The sequence below is a fragment of the Tamandua tetradactyla genome, chromosome 17, assembly GCF_023851605.1.
Source record: "Tamandua tetradactyla isolate mTamTet1 chromosome 17, mTamTet1.pri, whole genome shotgun sequence".
Classification (NCBI taxonomy): domain Eukaryota; kingdom Metazoa; phylum Chordata; class Mammalia; order Pilosa; family Myrmecophagidae; genus Tamandua; species Tamandua tetradactyla.
The window spans coordinates 45,771,484-45,786,171 of record NC_135343.1 but is presented as its reverse complement, the minus strand read 5'-3'; the positions used below and the strand labels follow the sequence as shown (position 1 = coordinate 45,786,171).

The window sequence follows — 14,688 nt, the reverse complement described above, 5'->3', positions numbered from 1 at the left end:
GACATTAGTGAAATAGAAAATGAACAAACAACAGAATAAGTGAAAAACTGTCTTTCTGAGAGGAAAAAAATAATTGGCCAAGAAATGTAAGAGAGAAGATTCAAATTAGTAATATCTATAATGAAAATGGGACTATCCCTATATATTCTACTGAAACTAGAAGTATAATTAGGGAATAGTATGAAGAATTTTATGCCAGTAAATTTGACAATATAGCTAACTTGGCTGAATTCTTTGAAAGATACAAATTATAAAACCTAGATCAAGAAAAAAAAATAGAATATCTGGGATAAATTTAACTCTAATAAAGTAATTGAATTTGTATTAAAAATCCTTCCAAAAGGAAACTCCAGGCTCAGATTACTTCACTAGTGAATTCTATTGAACATTTATGGAAAAATCTAAACCATTCCTATACAAAATCTTGCACAAAATAGCGATGTGAGGAAACAAAATTCTAACCTTATTTTATGAGACCAACATTACCTTATAGCAAAATTAGATAAAGACTATTGCAAGAACAGAAAGCTGCAGAGCAATATCTTTAATACGAGCTCAAAAAACTTTAGTACAGTAGTAGCAAGTGAAATCCAGCATTAAATAAAAGAGATGAAAATGAAATAAAAATAAATAAATAAAATAAGAAATGACAGTGAGCTAAGTGGGATATATTACATAAATGTAAAGTTGGTTTAATATACAAAATTGGTATAATTCACCACGTTAATAAAAAATGTACTAAAATAGCCATGTGATTATCTCACTAGATACAGAGAAAACATTTAACAAAATTGATCACCCATTCTTGAAAAAATCAGCAGTCTAATATAGTCTTATTTAAATAATAAAGGGTATCTATGAAAAATATACAGCTACCATTTTGTTTGATAGTACTGAATATTTTCACTGCAAAATCAGAGACAAGGGAAATATGTCTGCTCTCAGCACCCCAATTCAGTATCTTATTGGAGTTAGCTAGTATACTAGGTAAGTAAAAGAAATTTAAAAAACATGCTGATTTAGAAGTAAAGAATTAGTTTGAGGGAAAGTAGAGTAGAAAGTGACTGGGTAGGAGGAGGGGCAATTAAATAACCTAGTATGCCAGAGTAATATACATATGATCTGGTATATATGCATTTGGTTCTATTGATTAAAACCCAGTATGTACTTTTCATGTTAAAGTTGGCAAGCTATTTAATATCTTCAGGTGAGTAATGGGTCAAAAGTGTCCACCAACTTACCCGAAACCACACAGCTAACAAGTGGTAGAGATAAAAGTTCAAATTTGGGTCTTTTTTACTCTAAGCTATCTATTTGATTTTCTTTTCCTGCTGACCAGCTTTGGTTCTCCTTGGCAAATCTGTTTGGACCACTGAAACAAATCTTTCAAATGCTGTCTTCTCCGCCTGCAGCTTTGTTGGGCTTTTTAACTCTGGTTTTCTCAGTATTCCCAAATTTAGCTTAATGGGTCCATTAAATATCTATCTTGGTCTAGATAAAAATATTGGGCCATAAGTTAGAAAGTATGTTTAGCAAATGCTCAATATTTGAAGAGTTGGCTCCTGAATTACTACTATCTCAGCTATTTGGGCTTAGCCTGTTCTTAGGTCGCCTGTTATTCTTATCCTGCTATTCTCTGGACATGTTTAGTCCAATTATTCCAGTGTACTACATTCATTGACTTCCTCTTTTTAGGTGATGGTTTTGTGGAAAGATACAAATTTGGGGTGATCATGAAGTTTAAGTGGAATAACGTAAGATATCAAGTGCTTGCATGTAGGTGTTTAGCATACAGTAGTATCCAAGAGATCAGTGTTGCTGTCTCTGGACTTCTGCTTTAGTCTTATCCTTAATTCTTTCGCTCCACTCCTGTTCTCATTCTTGAAAACACATGAGACTTTTCACACTTCTAATCTGATCCTTTTGAGAATTCACTTTGGGCAAAGCCTGACAACTATGTTGAACAGTATGATTCTTTGGAGATTTCCTGTCCCAGGTCTCCAGTGGGTTTAAATAAACTTTTAATGTGGGTTTGTTTTATAATATGACTTTTGTCTTTGGGAATCTTCATACCTCCGTTGCCTCTTCCCACTTGGTCTTACTTACTCCCTAACTTAAGTATCTCCATTTGTTTTCTTAAGCCACAAAATGAGGATCATTGGAACATACAAGCAGAACTAGATAGATGATAAATATTTACAGTATATAGATCATAGTTTGCTATTCTCTAGTTATACTATCAAATAATAATTTAGTCAAATAATAAACACTTAAAAATATTCAAACTCATGAAGTAATCGAAGACAAAAAACGAAGTATTTCTTTTATTTATTTAGTAAAACAATTTATAATAGTACTTAATACCGGTGAATATGCAATGTAGTGAATTTCCCAGAAATATCTGGGAACATTATAAATCAGAACATACCTCAGGGAAGCAATTTATAGATAGATATTTGGGATTCTGGGTTCTACCTATGTTCTTCTTCATTATACATATAATGTATTATGCGTATAAATGTATTATGAATCATAATGTTGCAATATCTCACTTTACTAGGTTCCATAAGCAATCCTTAGGGAATTTTCTGGTATAGAAAAGGTATGAAAATTTAAATATTTACCGTGGTATTATTTTTTCCCATTTGTTTTGGGACTGCTGTAATAAAGTACCACAAATGTGGTGGCTTAACACAAAGAAATTCATTGTCTTACAGTTCTGGGGGCTGGAAGTCTGAAATCAACATATCAGTAGGGCCATGCTTCCCCTTATGTCTATAGGGAAGAGCCTTATTCCGTATAATTCTGGCTCCTGAGAGTGGATTGCCTACATTCTCTGGCAGTCTCTCCCTCAGTTATCGCATAGCATGCTCTGCTCTGTACCTGTCTGTGTCTTATCTCCTCTTCCTATAAAGACACATCATATTGGATTAAAGGACCGCGCTACTCTACTATGACTTCATTTTAATTTGCCTAATTTCATCTGTAACAATCCTATTTCCAAATAAGGTCACACTCTGAGGTGCTAGGGATTAGGACTTTTGAGGGGTCACAATTCAACCCATTATGCGATTTAAAGCCTGCTACTTTGATGTGAAACCCTGGCCCAGTAGAAACATATGGAATAAAAAAAGCATGAAAATGGAACACTGTAGTCGGAATCTGGCCTTTTCATGATTTCTTAATATAACTAGAATAGTCTATAACCTACACTGCTTATAATAGAAAAAAAAAGAAGAAGAAAGGAAACAACCTAAATCTCCAACAGAAAAGCAAGTTTTGGTATTCTCCTAAAACAGAATTCTAAGGAACAATTAAAGGAATGAATTGCAGCTACACATATCAAGCAAAGGAATTTTTACATTTGTTCTATCTAACCATGAAAGCAGAAGAGTACATTTCATTATGATACCATTTACAGAAAGTTTCAAAATATGCAAAATATTATTTCTGGTTATATAATTATCATAATAGCATTTGCTAAGTATGCATAGAATACCTAAAATCTCTGGAGAAAAGGAGAAAAATGATTGAAGAGATCACATGAGGTTTAAAGTGTATTTCTAATGTTTAATGGGTGCATAAGTGCTGATCATATTCATCTGTTTTGGATGGATAAAATATTTCACATTTCAAAAAAGAAGGATTCACAGACTAATTTGAGAACTCAGACTTTCTAAAACGTATTATCCTATTTCAGAATAGATGATAATAAATAATCTGTTTCAAAAAGTGGATATATCTTTTACAATGTATAATTTGGATCTGGGTCTTAGATATTGTACTCTAAATGTAAAATGCTTTGAATCCTTTAATATAGTAAAATATTAATTTTAGTATCTACATTTTATATTCAGTTAGAGTTTATGGTCATAGAGTTTATGTTCATTTTTTCAGAAAAGAAAATTCACACTTTCTTTTTTCAAGAAACTTTATTTTAAGCCATTCTTTTAGTTTTATGTGCATTAAATCATAAGGCAGTAAATATTTTGGTTTCTAGATAAGCTGAAGATTGTTGTTTACATTTACATTTCCTGTTTTTAAGAATTATGGATTTGGGGGAAGTGGATTTTTGAAATGTATTCTCTGTGGAATGTTCCCGAAGTACTTTTTGACAAAATATCTGGGCTTTATAAATTTTAGCTTAGTGTTTAGCTACTCAGACTAATGGCATTTGAGTTAATATTTAATGTGGTTGCCATCCAGTGCTATAAATTCCAAGATTATTTGAATACAAGGGTATCATAATGGAGAGAACCCTAGAGAAAACGCTAATTGAAAAATAAGTGATTTTAATTTTTATTGGAATTTTCAATTTTCACCCATTAACATTATGATTTATACCCTTGTGTTTCAGGGAAAGGTGGCCCAGACAGCATGTATGTCAGCTTGCAAGCATTTAGCCACATCCTTGATGCAACTTTTGCTGGAAGCTGAAGTAAGGCAACTCACCTTGGGAGCACTACAGCAGTTCAACTTGGATGTCAGAGAATGTGAACGTAAGACACATTTGCTTATTTGTCTTAGGTGCATACTCACTTCTGTGAAAAAATGCTTTAGGTCTCTGAGTTCCTTGTTCCTGGTGGAGTACAAAAATACCTACATGACAGAAATGACTTAAGGGATGTTAAGATAACATCTAGAAATAAAGTCTATCAGTGAGCTAATTTGAACAACCAAAAGTGTCTAGCCATACTTAAACACAACAGATCTCTGGCCTCAAGGAAGCTTGCATTCTAGAGGGGAATATAAAATAGATATGCATTTAATGGACACTACAGAAAACCTGAATGGTCCAAAGACTTCAAAAGAATGCATTCCCAATCATTTCCTTTTTTATATGTATTACATATATTATCTACGAACTCTTCTTAATCTATAGAACCAATGGTGTGTGCATTTATGAATCAGAAGGCTTTCTATTACAGGAAACAGAAAACTTTAAACAGAGTTGTTTAAGCAAATTGGTTTTATTTTTCTCAGAGGCAATCAATTGCTATATTGATTTAATTGCTCAAGGATATCATGGTAGACCTATACTCTTTTGATCCTTCTCTTCTGCCATCACTGGAGTGTGGACTTTTCATCCCCATATATATTGTAGTCAGAAGAAATCCCCCATTCAAGACAGGAATGTGGCCAGCCTTACCTGTTCCCTTCATGAAGAAAAACTACACCTTTTCAGGAGCCCCCTAACAAACTTACCTTTATGTCTCATTGGCTAGAACACAGTTACATGGCTACTTCCAGCTTTAATAGAGGCTGAAAAATAGAGTATCTGCCCAAGTGACAGAATAATGTCATTATTGGCATAGTTGATTCATCATGAATTATCCACTTGGGATTGAACACAAGATTAGGATTTGGCTAGAAAGGAAGAAGGTAGGAATGAAGAGTTCTTCACTGTGCTGTCAGTGGAAAATGAAAAAGAATTTTAAGATTATATGGCTCTTGGAAAATTTTTCTGGTTCTAAGAAAATTAAAATAGTAGAAAATTACTTGGATCTGCTAATATCTCCAAAACATCTTTTTATTTTTATTGCTTGTTAGATTCTCTTGGTTGACTCTGATGGTTAAAAGTTAAAATTTTATTGGTTATGCTATTTTTAATTTAAAAGATATTAATAGGAACTTAATTTTTAAAAAGTATCCATCACAGAATAACAGAGTACCAGGTATCAAACTTACCCTTCTCTCATAAACAACTGTAAAGCTGGATAAACTATATGAAGTAATTCTTTTCATGCATTTGACTGCAGAAAGGAAATGTACAATTTGAGTTTCACATTAATCTTAACTTTCATTCTGGGAGCACTACTCAGATAACGGCACAAAAAAGTAGAACACAAAGAACAGTGATTACACACAAAACAAAACAGAAATTGGATATCAGTGTTGGTGAGGCAGCTGGCTTTGTGCAACAGGGTACCAGAGAGTAGGGAACAATGCAGAGAAGTAGTCCTAGAAATCTCGCACACCTCAGGAAGTGCACAGAGGCAGCAGCTGGGGTCCCTCCCACCTCCCACCAAGGACACAGACTATAAAATCTCTCACAGCAGTGAGACAGATCTCCACCTATATCCAGACACAGAGACCCAAACCCACAGGGACCCACGGCAGGACTTAAGTAAAGGGAAGGGCGAAATACAAAAGGGCAGCAAGGAGGAATTTCCAAAATGGAGGATCAGAGAGGGAACCACAAAATATTCCCTAAAAACAGAAAGTAGCCAAGCAAAAACTGCCCAAATCAACTGTTTTGGGGCCTGAGGGACAGGAAAGGACATTTCAAGGCCCAGGTCAGTGAGGGTTGATGAGTCGAGAAAACATGGATGGAGACTATATTTCCAGTCCTCAGTCCTGGTACCTATCCTTTATCCTTAAGTGAAACAGCAGCAGGTGGCCTGATCATTGCCTGGAGGATGGCTGTAGACAGGGCAGCTGGAGGAGTCCTCTGCTGCAAGTACAATGAGGGAAACAGCCCCATATTGAGCCAGATCATGGCCAACAAAGTCCAGGCACAGGAATTCTGCACTCTTAGCCCTGCATGGTCAGACACTACCTGGGCACCAGGAGGTAAGCAGCTTCTGAGGACAAATAAGTCACCAAATAATGCCATCTGCTGGGCAGGCTAGAAAGTCAGGAGAACTGCAGACCTACTGGAGCTGGTCTGTATTTCCTGTACTGGTACCTGGCCCAGTTTTGACTGAAATATATGGATGCCCCAACTGTCAAAGCAGTGCCCTAATACAAACCCAGGCAATAACTAAACCCTAGACCAAAGAGAAAAATCAACCGTCAGAATAGACCCATCATGATAATCAGATGAACAGATATCACACACACACACACACACATACAACACACAAACAAACACGCAAACCCACAAGGCATGTTAAAACTCAAGAAGAAATGGCCCAAAGGAACAGATAAAAAAATTTGGAGGAATTACAGAATCTGGAACAACTGTTCAAAGATGTGCAACAAATCTCCTGAATTAATTCAGAGAAATGAAGGAATATGTGTATAAAGAACTAAAGGATATTAAGAAGACACTCAGTGAGCATATATACTGGTTACATGCAACAGCAGATTTGAAGAGGTGAAAGAAAGGATCAGTGTGCTAGAAGACAGATCAACTGAATTTGAACAGACAAACGAAATGGAGGAAAAAATGGAAAAATTTAGGTAGGGTCTCAGGAAAATGTTGACAACACAAAGCATACAGTTATACACATCATGGGTGTCGCAGAAGAGAAGGGAAAAGGGCCAGGAAGAATATTCAAAGAAATAATGGCTGAAAATTTCCCAACTCTTATAGAAGACTTAAATATGCAAATCCAAGAAGCCCAGTATACTCTAAACAGAATATATCTGAATAGACCCTCTCCAAGACACATAATATCAGACTGTCAGATGCTGAAGAGAAGGAGAAAATTTTGAAAGCAGCAAGAGAAAAGCAATTACCACATACACGGGAAGTCACATAAGACTAAGTGATTTCTCGTATATCTGTGATGTATTTATAGTATTGAAAGAGAAAAATTGCCAGACAAGAATTCTCAGTCCAGCAAAGCTGTCCTTCAAAAATGAGAAAGAGTTTAAAATATTCACAGATAAACAGAAGTTAAGAGAGTTTATTATTAAGAGACCAACCCTTTGGGAACTGCTGGATGCAAAGAAAAGACAGGAGAGAGATCTGTAAGAGGGTTTAGAATTGAAGAACACTAGTAAGAGTAACTTAAAGGATAAAAAGAGAGAAAAAATTAGATATGACAAAAACCAAGGGATAAGATGGTTGAACAAAGAACTGCCTTTAGTAATAACTTTAAATGTTAATGGATGAAACTCCTCAATCAAAAAACACAGATTGGGCGGGCCGCGGTGGCTCAGCGGGCAAAGTGCTTGCCTGCTATGCCGGAGGACCTCGGTTCGATTCCCGGCCCCAGCCCATGTAACAAAAACAGAAAAACAAAATACAATAAAACAAGAAAATGTTTAAAGATGTTTCCCTTTCTTCCTTCCTTCCTTCCTTCTATCCTTCCTTCCTTCTCTCTGTCTTTCCTTTAAAAAAAAAAAAAAAAAAAAAAAAAAAAAACACAGATTGGCAGAGTGGATTAAAAAATATGATCCCCTTTATATGCTGTTTACAAGATACTCATCTTAGACCCGAAGATGCAAATAGGTTGAAAATGAAACGATGAAAAAAGATATCCCATACAAGTAGTAACCAAAAGAAAGCTGGGGTAGCTATACTAATATCAGATAAAATAGACTTTAAATGTAAAACAATGTTACAAGAGGTAAAGATACACTATATAGTAATAAAAGGGGCAATTCCACAGGAAGAAATAACAATCATAAACATCTGTGCTCCTAATCAAGGTGCCCCAAAGTACATGGGGCAAACAATGACAAAACTGAAGGGGGTAATATATTTATTAGTGGGAGACCTCTCTGTCCAATAGAAAAAACAACTGAACAGAATATCAAGAAAGAAACAGAGAACCTAAATAATATGAAAAATGAACTAGACATAACAGATATGTGGAACCACTGCATCCCAAAACAGCAGGATAGGCAATCTTCTCAAATACTCATGGAACATTCTCAAGGATAGACCACATGCTGTGGCATAAAACAAGTCTTGATAAATTAAAAAGATTGAAATCATATAAAGTACTCTCTGATCATAATGGAATGAAGCTGGAAAACAATAACAAAGGGAGAACCAGAAAATACTCAAATACATGGAGATTAAATAATATGCTTTTTACTTTTTTTTAAATTCATTTTGTATTACCAAATCAAAACAACATATAAACATGTATATTCTTCAAAGAAGAAATTGCAAGAGAAATCAATATCTCAAGACTAATGAAAATTAGAACACAGTGTATCAAAACTTACGGGATGAAGCAAAGGCAGTGCTTAGATGGAAATTTATAGCCCTAAATGCCTATATTCAAAAGGAGGAAAGAGCTAAAAGCAATGACCTGACTGAACAACTGGAGAAACTAGAGAATGAACAGCAAAATAACCCCAAAGTAAGCAGAGGGAAAGCGATAACAGGGTAGAGCAGAAATTGATGAAATGGAGAATTAAAAAAAAAAAAGCAATAGAGAGAATCAACAAAACCAAAGTTAGTTCTTTGAAGAAATCAATAAAATCAACAAACCCTTAGCTAGACTGACAAAAACAAAACAAGAGAAACTGCAAATAAAATCAGAAATGAGAAGGGCATTACTATGGACCCCGAAGAAGTGAAAAAGATCCTAATTGATCACTATGAATGACTGGAGGCCAACAAGCTAGACAACTTATATGAAATGGAAAACTTCCTGCAAACACATAAATAATGTACACTGACTCAAGACAAAACAGAAGACCTCAACAAACCAATCACAAGTAAAAAGATCAAATCAGTCATCAAAAACCTACAAAGAAAAGCCTAGTGCCAGATGGCTTTTCAAGAGAATTTTGACAAGCATTCCAGGAAGAATTAATACCATTCCTGCTCAAACGCTTCCAAAAAATTGAAGATGAACACTAACTCATTCTATGAAGCCAACATTACCCTAATACCAAAACTGATAAAAAAATACTACAAAAAAGAAAACTTCAGACAAATCTCTCTAATGAATATAGATACAAAAATCCTCAACAAAATTGTTACAGATAGAATCCAACAGCATATTAAAAGAATTATACACCATGACCAAGTGGGTTTTATTCCAGCTATGCAAGGGTGGTTCAACTAGAAAATCAATTAATGTAATATACCACATTAACAAATTAAAATGGAAAAACCATATGATCGTCTTGATTTGACAGAATTTAACATCCTTTGATAAGAATACTTCAAAATGTAGGCATTGAAGGAAGTTTCCTCACCATGATAAAAGACATATATGAAAAATCTACAGTTGACATCATAATGATGAGAGACTGAAAGCTTTCCCTCTAAGACCAGAAATAAGACAAAGATGCCCACTGTCACCACTGCTATTCAACATTGTACTAGAAGTTCTAGCTAAGAAAAAGAAATAAAAGGCACCCAAATTGGAAAGGAAGAAGTATAACTGTTACTGTTTTCAAATGGCATTATCCTATATTTAGAAAATCAAAAAAAAAAAAAGAGAGACAGCAAAGCTATTTGAGCAAATAAGTGAGTTCAGCAAAGTGGCAGGATACAAGATTAATGTGCAAAAATCAATGGTGTTTCTATACACTTGTAATGAGCTATCCAAGGAGGTAGTCAAGAAAAAATTTTCCATTTACGAAATCACCTAAAAGAATCAAATATCGAGGAATAAACCAAACCAAGGATGTAAAGGACTTGAACACAGAAGACTACAAAACATTACTAAAAGAAATCAAAGAAGACCTGAATAAATAGAAAGGCATTCCATGTTCATGGATTGGAAGGCTAAATGTCATTAAGATGTGAGTTCTATACCAGTTGATCTACAAACAGACAACTACAAGTGTTGGTGAAGATGTGGTGAAATTGAAACACATGTTGTTCTGGTTTTCTAAAGCTGCAGGAGTGCAATATACCAGAAACAGGTTGGCTTTTTCAGTGGAAATTTATTAGGTTGCAAATTTATAGTTCTAAGGCCATGAAAATGTCCTATTAAGGCATCAAGAGGAAGATACATGCTGTGAGGAGAGGCTGTTGGCATCTGGGGTTCCTCTATCACATGGGAAGGCATATGGCACTGTCTGCTGGTCCTTCTTTCCTAAATGTCTCTGGGCTTCTGTGGGTCCCTGCTTGTTTCTCCTGGGGTATTTCTGTCTCTGCTTTCTCTCTTCATGAACTCTCTTAAAGGATTCCAGTGACACATTAAGACCCACTTTGAACTGAGTGAGTCACATCTCTATGGATACTACTTAATTAATAGGTCCCACCCACAACAAGACTGTCCCCATAAGAATGGATTAAAAGAAATCATCTTTTCTGGGTTACATAACAAATTCAGACGAGCACACTCCACCCTCAGGACCCCAAAAAGACACGTTATTTCCATATACTAAATATATTAATTCCATCACAATATCATGAAAACTTAAATTACTTCAGTAACAAATTAAGTACAAAGTCTTAGAAAAATCATTTAAAGACGTGGTTTATCCTATTGCAAAACTCCCCCCTGGCTGTGGACCTACAAATTGTAAAACAAGTTGTCTACTTCCAATGTACAAAGGAAGGACAGTTATAAGATAAATATCCCCATTTCCATAGGGAGAAACTGGAAAGAAAACAGGGGTCAAAGTTCCTAAACAGTTCCCAAAAATCTGCAGGGTTTACCAAACATGTTTGAACAGTTTTTTAAATGGATAAGAGGAAGATAAGAGGAAGTAAAACCAAACTCCATTAGATTTGTTTTGTTTTGTTTTTTTGGGTACATGGTCCGGGAATTGAACTAGGGTCTCCCGCATGAAAGGTGAGCATTCTACCACTGAACCACCTGTGCACCCCCATTAGATTTTAAAGTCTGAGCATCATCTACAGAAAGATGTTTTTTATCCTTGGGGCTTGAGAGAGTGGCAGTCCCACCCTCTTCAAGGTGGGTACAGTAGCCCTGCTCTCTCCAAGCTCTGGGGTGAGGGTTACAACATTGGGGAGCACTGGGGAGACCACCTTGTTCTCCATGCTCTCCTTAAGCATCTGAGTAGCACCCAGACTCTCTGCCTCTTGGGGCACAGATTTACCCCTCTCTGAATAGTCGGTTCATGACCAGGTACTCCCCAATCCCCGGGGAATGTACTCTACCCTCTGAGGCCTGGGGCAACGCTCTTCCTAAACAATGGGACAGAAGGCCCCCACTATGCAAACTCCAGGGCAAACCTGCCCTTTCCACATACATGGGTGGGTCTGCTCTTCTGGGCTGAAGTTTCTTAGCTCCAGACCTTGGCTTCACTGGTTCTGCCTTTGAAGTAATTTTTCCTTCAATCTGTCTCTTTTCTGTCTCTAAAAGAGATAGACTGAAAGTCCTGACTGGCAGTGGTTCTATTCATACAGATATTACAAAAAACAAACAAATTTAAAAACCCTATTGATTTACATGCAGTATATAGGGGTCCCAACTATCGCACAGTAATCACACAATAGGACTTTCCATGAGTCCTTTCTGGATAACTCCATTTCTAATCCTGGCTTGTCTTGACATGGCTTGCTGGTCCACTCCTCATATTGGACTTTATTCTCTGGGGGCTCACCTTCTGGAAACTCAGTTTTCTAAACCATCAATTTCTGGTTTCTTTGTACCCAAGAATTCAGCATATCCTTTTCTTCTCACATATTTATATAACCTGCAAGGAGAAAGCTGCATTTTCCACATTTAATTTGGAAATCTTTTCAGCTAAGAAAATTCTCACTTTCAAATTCTTTCTCTCTAACACCCAGACTCAATTTTGCCGAATTCTCTGCCACTTTAAAACAAGGGTAGCTTTTCTTCCAGTTTATAACACATTCATCATTTCTATCGAAGTCTTCTTTGTAAGTGTGTTTAAAGTCCATATTTCTACAATTTGAAGAGTCCAGTAGTCTCTTCAAAGTATTCTAGGTCTTTCCTATTTAGTTTCTCATAATTTTTTCAGAATCTTCCTCTTATCCATTTTAAAAGCTGTTTGAATATGTTTGGTATTTGCAAACTCAGCAGCACCCCACTTCTAGGTGCCAAAATTGTTTCAGTTTGCTAAAGCTGCCAGAATCAATATACCAGAAATGGATTAGGTTTTGCAAAGGGGATTTATTAAGCTACAAATGTACAGTTCTAAGTCCATTAAAATGTCTGAATTAAGGCATCAAGAAGGAGATACTTTTTTTGAGGAAAGCATTCCTCTGTGGAAGGCGCTTGATGACTGGTCCTTCTCTCCAAAATGTTTCTGGATTTCTATATGTCCTTGCTTGTTTCTCCCAGGATGTTTCTGTCTCTCTGTAAATGTCTTTGAGCTCTCTCGGCTTTTACTGTCTTTTTACCCTCTCACAAAGGACTCCAGTAAAGACAAGTAAGACCCACCTTGAATTGAGTGGGTCACATCTCCATGGAAATAGCCTAATCAAAATGTCCTGCTCACAATAGGTCTATACCCGCAAGAATAGATTAGAAGAACATGGCTTTTCTGGGGTACATAACATTTTCAAACCAGAGCACTTATTCACTGCTGATAGGAATTTAAAATGGTATGGCCACTGTGGAAGACAGTTTAGCAGTTCCTTAGAAAGTTAAGTATAGAGTTGCCTTATAATCTGGCATTCCACTGCTTGGGATATAGCTGGAAGATCTGAAAGCAGGAACATTGTGACATTTGTACACTGATGTTCGTAGTGGCATTATTCAAAGTTGCCAAAAGAAGCAACCTAAGTGTCCATCAACAGATGAATGTATAAACAAAACGTAGTTTATACATATAATGGAATGTTATTCAGCAGTGAGAAGGAATGAAATCCTGAAGCATGTGGCAACATGGGTATAAATCTTGAGGATATTATGTTTAGTGAAATATCAGACAAAAAAAGGACAAATATTTTATGCTGTCACTGATATGAACTAATTATAATATATAAACTCATAGACACAAAATATAGCATATAGGTTACCAGGATATAGACTGAGGAATGACTGCTTAATAGTTCAGTACTTCAAAGGACTTTGTCAAAAGGATAAAAAGGCTACCAACTCAATGGTAGAAAATATTTGGAAATATCTGATAGAAGTTTGATATCTAGTATGTATAAAGAAATCCTACAACTCAACAACAAAAAGACAAAAGAACCAAATTTAAAAATGGGCAAAGTGCATGAATAGACATTTCTCCAAAGATGAAATACAGATGGCTAAGAGGCACATGAAAAGATGCTCAGCTTCACTGTGTTTTGATATGGACAGAGGTGAAAGTAGCACATTATTGTCAGAATAAATAGCATTGCTGAATCATGTGTGAGTGTGTTGGAAGGGGAAGTTTAGAGACATGTTTGTCACTAGAAGTAAAGATGGAGGTTAAAACATGTAAATGTGTAACACAATGAATCTTGTGGTAAACAATATCCATGATTAACTGTGCAAATACTAAAAGTTCTTTCATGAACTAGAGCATATATATGACTAAGGCATTAATAATAGAGGGGCATATGGGAAAAATCTACCTTTTGCTCACCATGGACTATAGTTAACAATAATATTTTAATACTTTTTCATCAGTAGTAACAAATGTACCGCAACAACACTATGGGCCAATAATATGGGGGGGGGGGGGGCGGATAAAGGGGTATGGGAGGATTTGAATTCTATTTTCTATTTTTATTTCTTTGCTGGTGTAATGAAAATGTTCTATATTTGATCATGGGGCTTTATGCACAATCACGTAATGGTGCTGTGAACTAGTGATTGTGTACTTCAGATGGTTTCTATGCTGTTTAAATATATCTCAATAAAACTGCATTTAAAAAGACCAAAAAATAAAGGTGATCCCTAAAACCAAAGCAAGAAAAGGTATCACAAGAAAAGAAAATTGCAGACCAATATAGATTGAATATAGATGCAAAAATCCTTAACGAAATATTAGCAAACTGTATCCAGCAGCACACTAAATGGATTGTACAACATGACTAAGTGGGGTTTATCCCAGAAATGCAGATGTGGTTCAACATAAGAAACTCAATGTAATGTACCACATTAATAGAAT

The 14,688-nt window shown here is 35.8% G+C and overlaps 1 protein-coding gene across 5 annotated transcripts in view; it reads left to right on the top strand.

Annotated features, from left to right (window-relative positions):
* The window catches only part of EXOC6B (exocyst complex component 6B), an 870,074-nt gene that overhangs the window by 645,226 nt on the left and 210,160 nt on the right, over positions 1 to 14,688 (top strand). For all 5 annotated transcript variants that reach the window (XM_077134552.1, XM_077134551.1, XM_077134550.1 and 2 more), the window contains one exon: positions 4,358 to 4,499. In XM_077134552.1, coding sequence (XP_076990667.1) covers positions 4,358 to 4,499 — 142 coding nt within the window. The remainder of the gene's footprint in view (positions 1 to 4,357; positions 4,500 to 14,688) is intronic.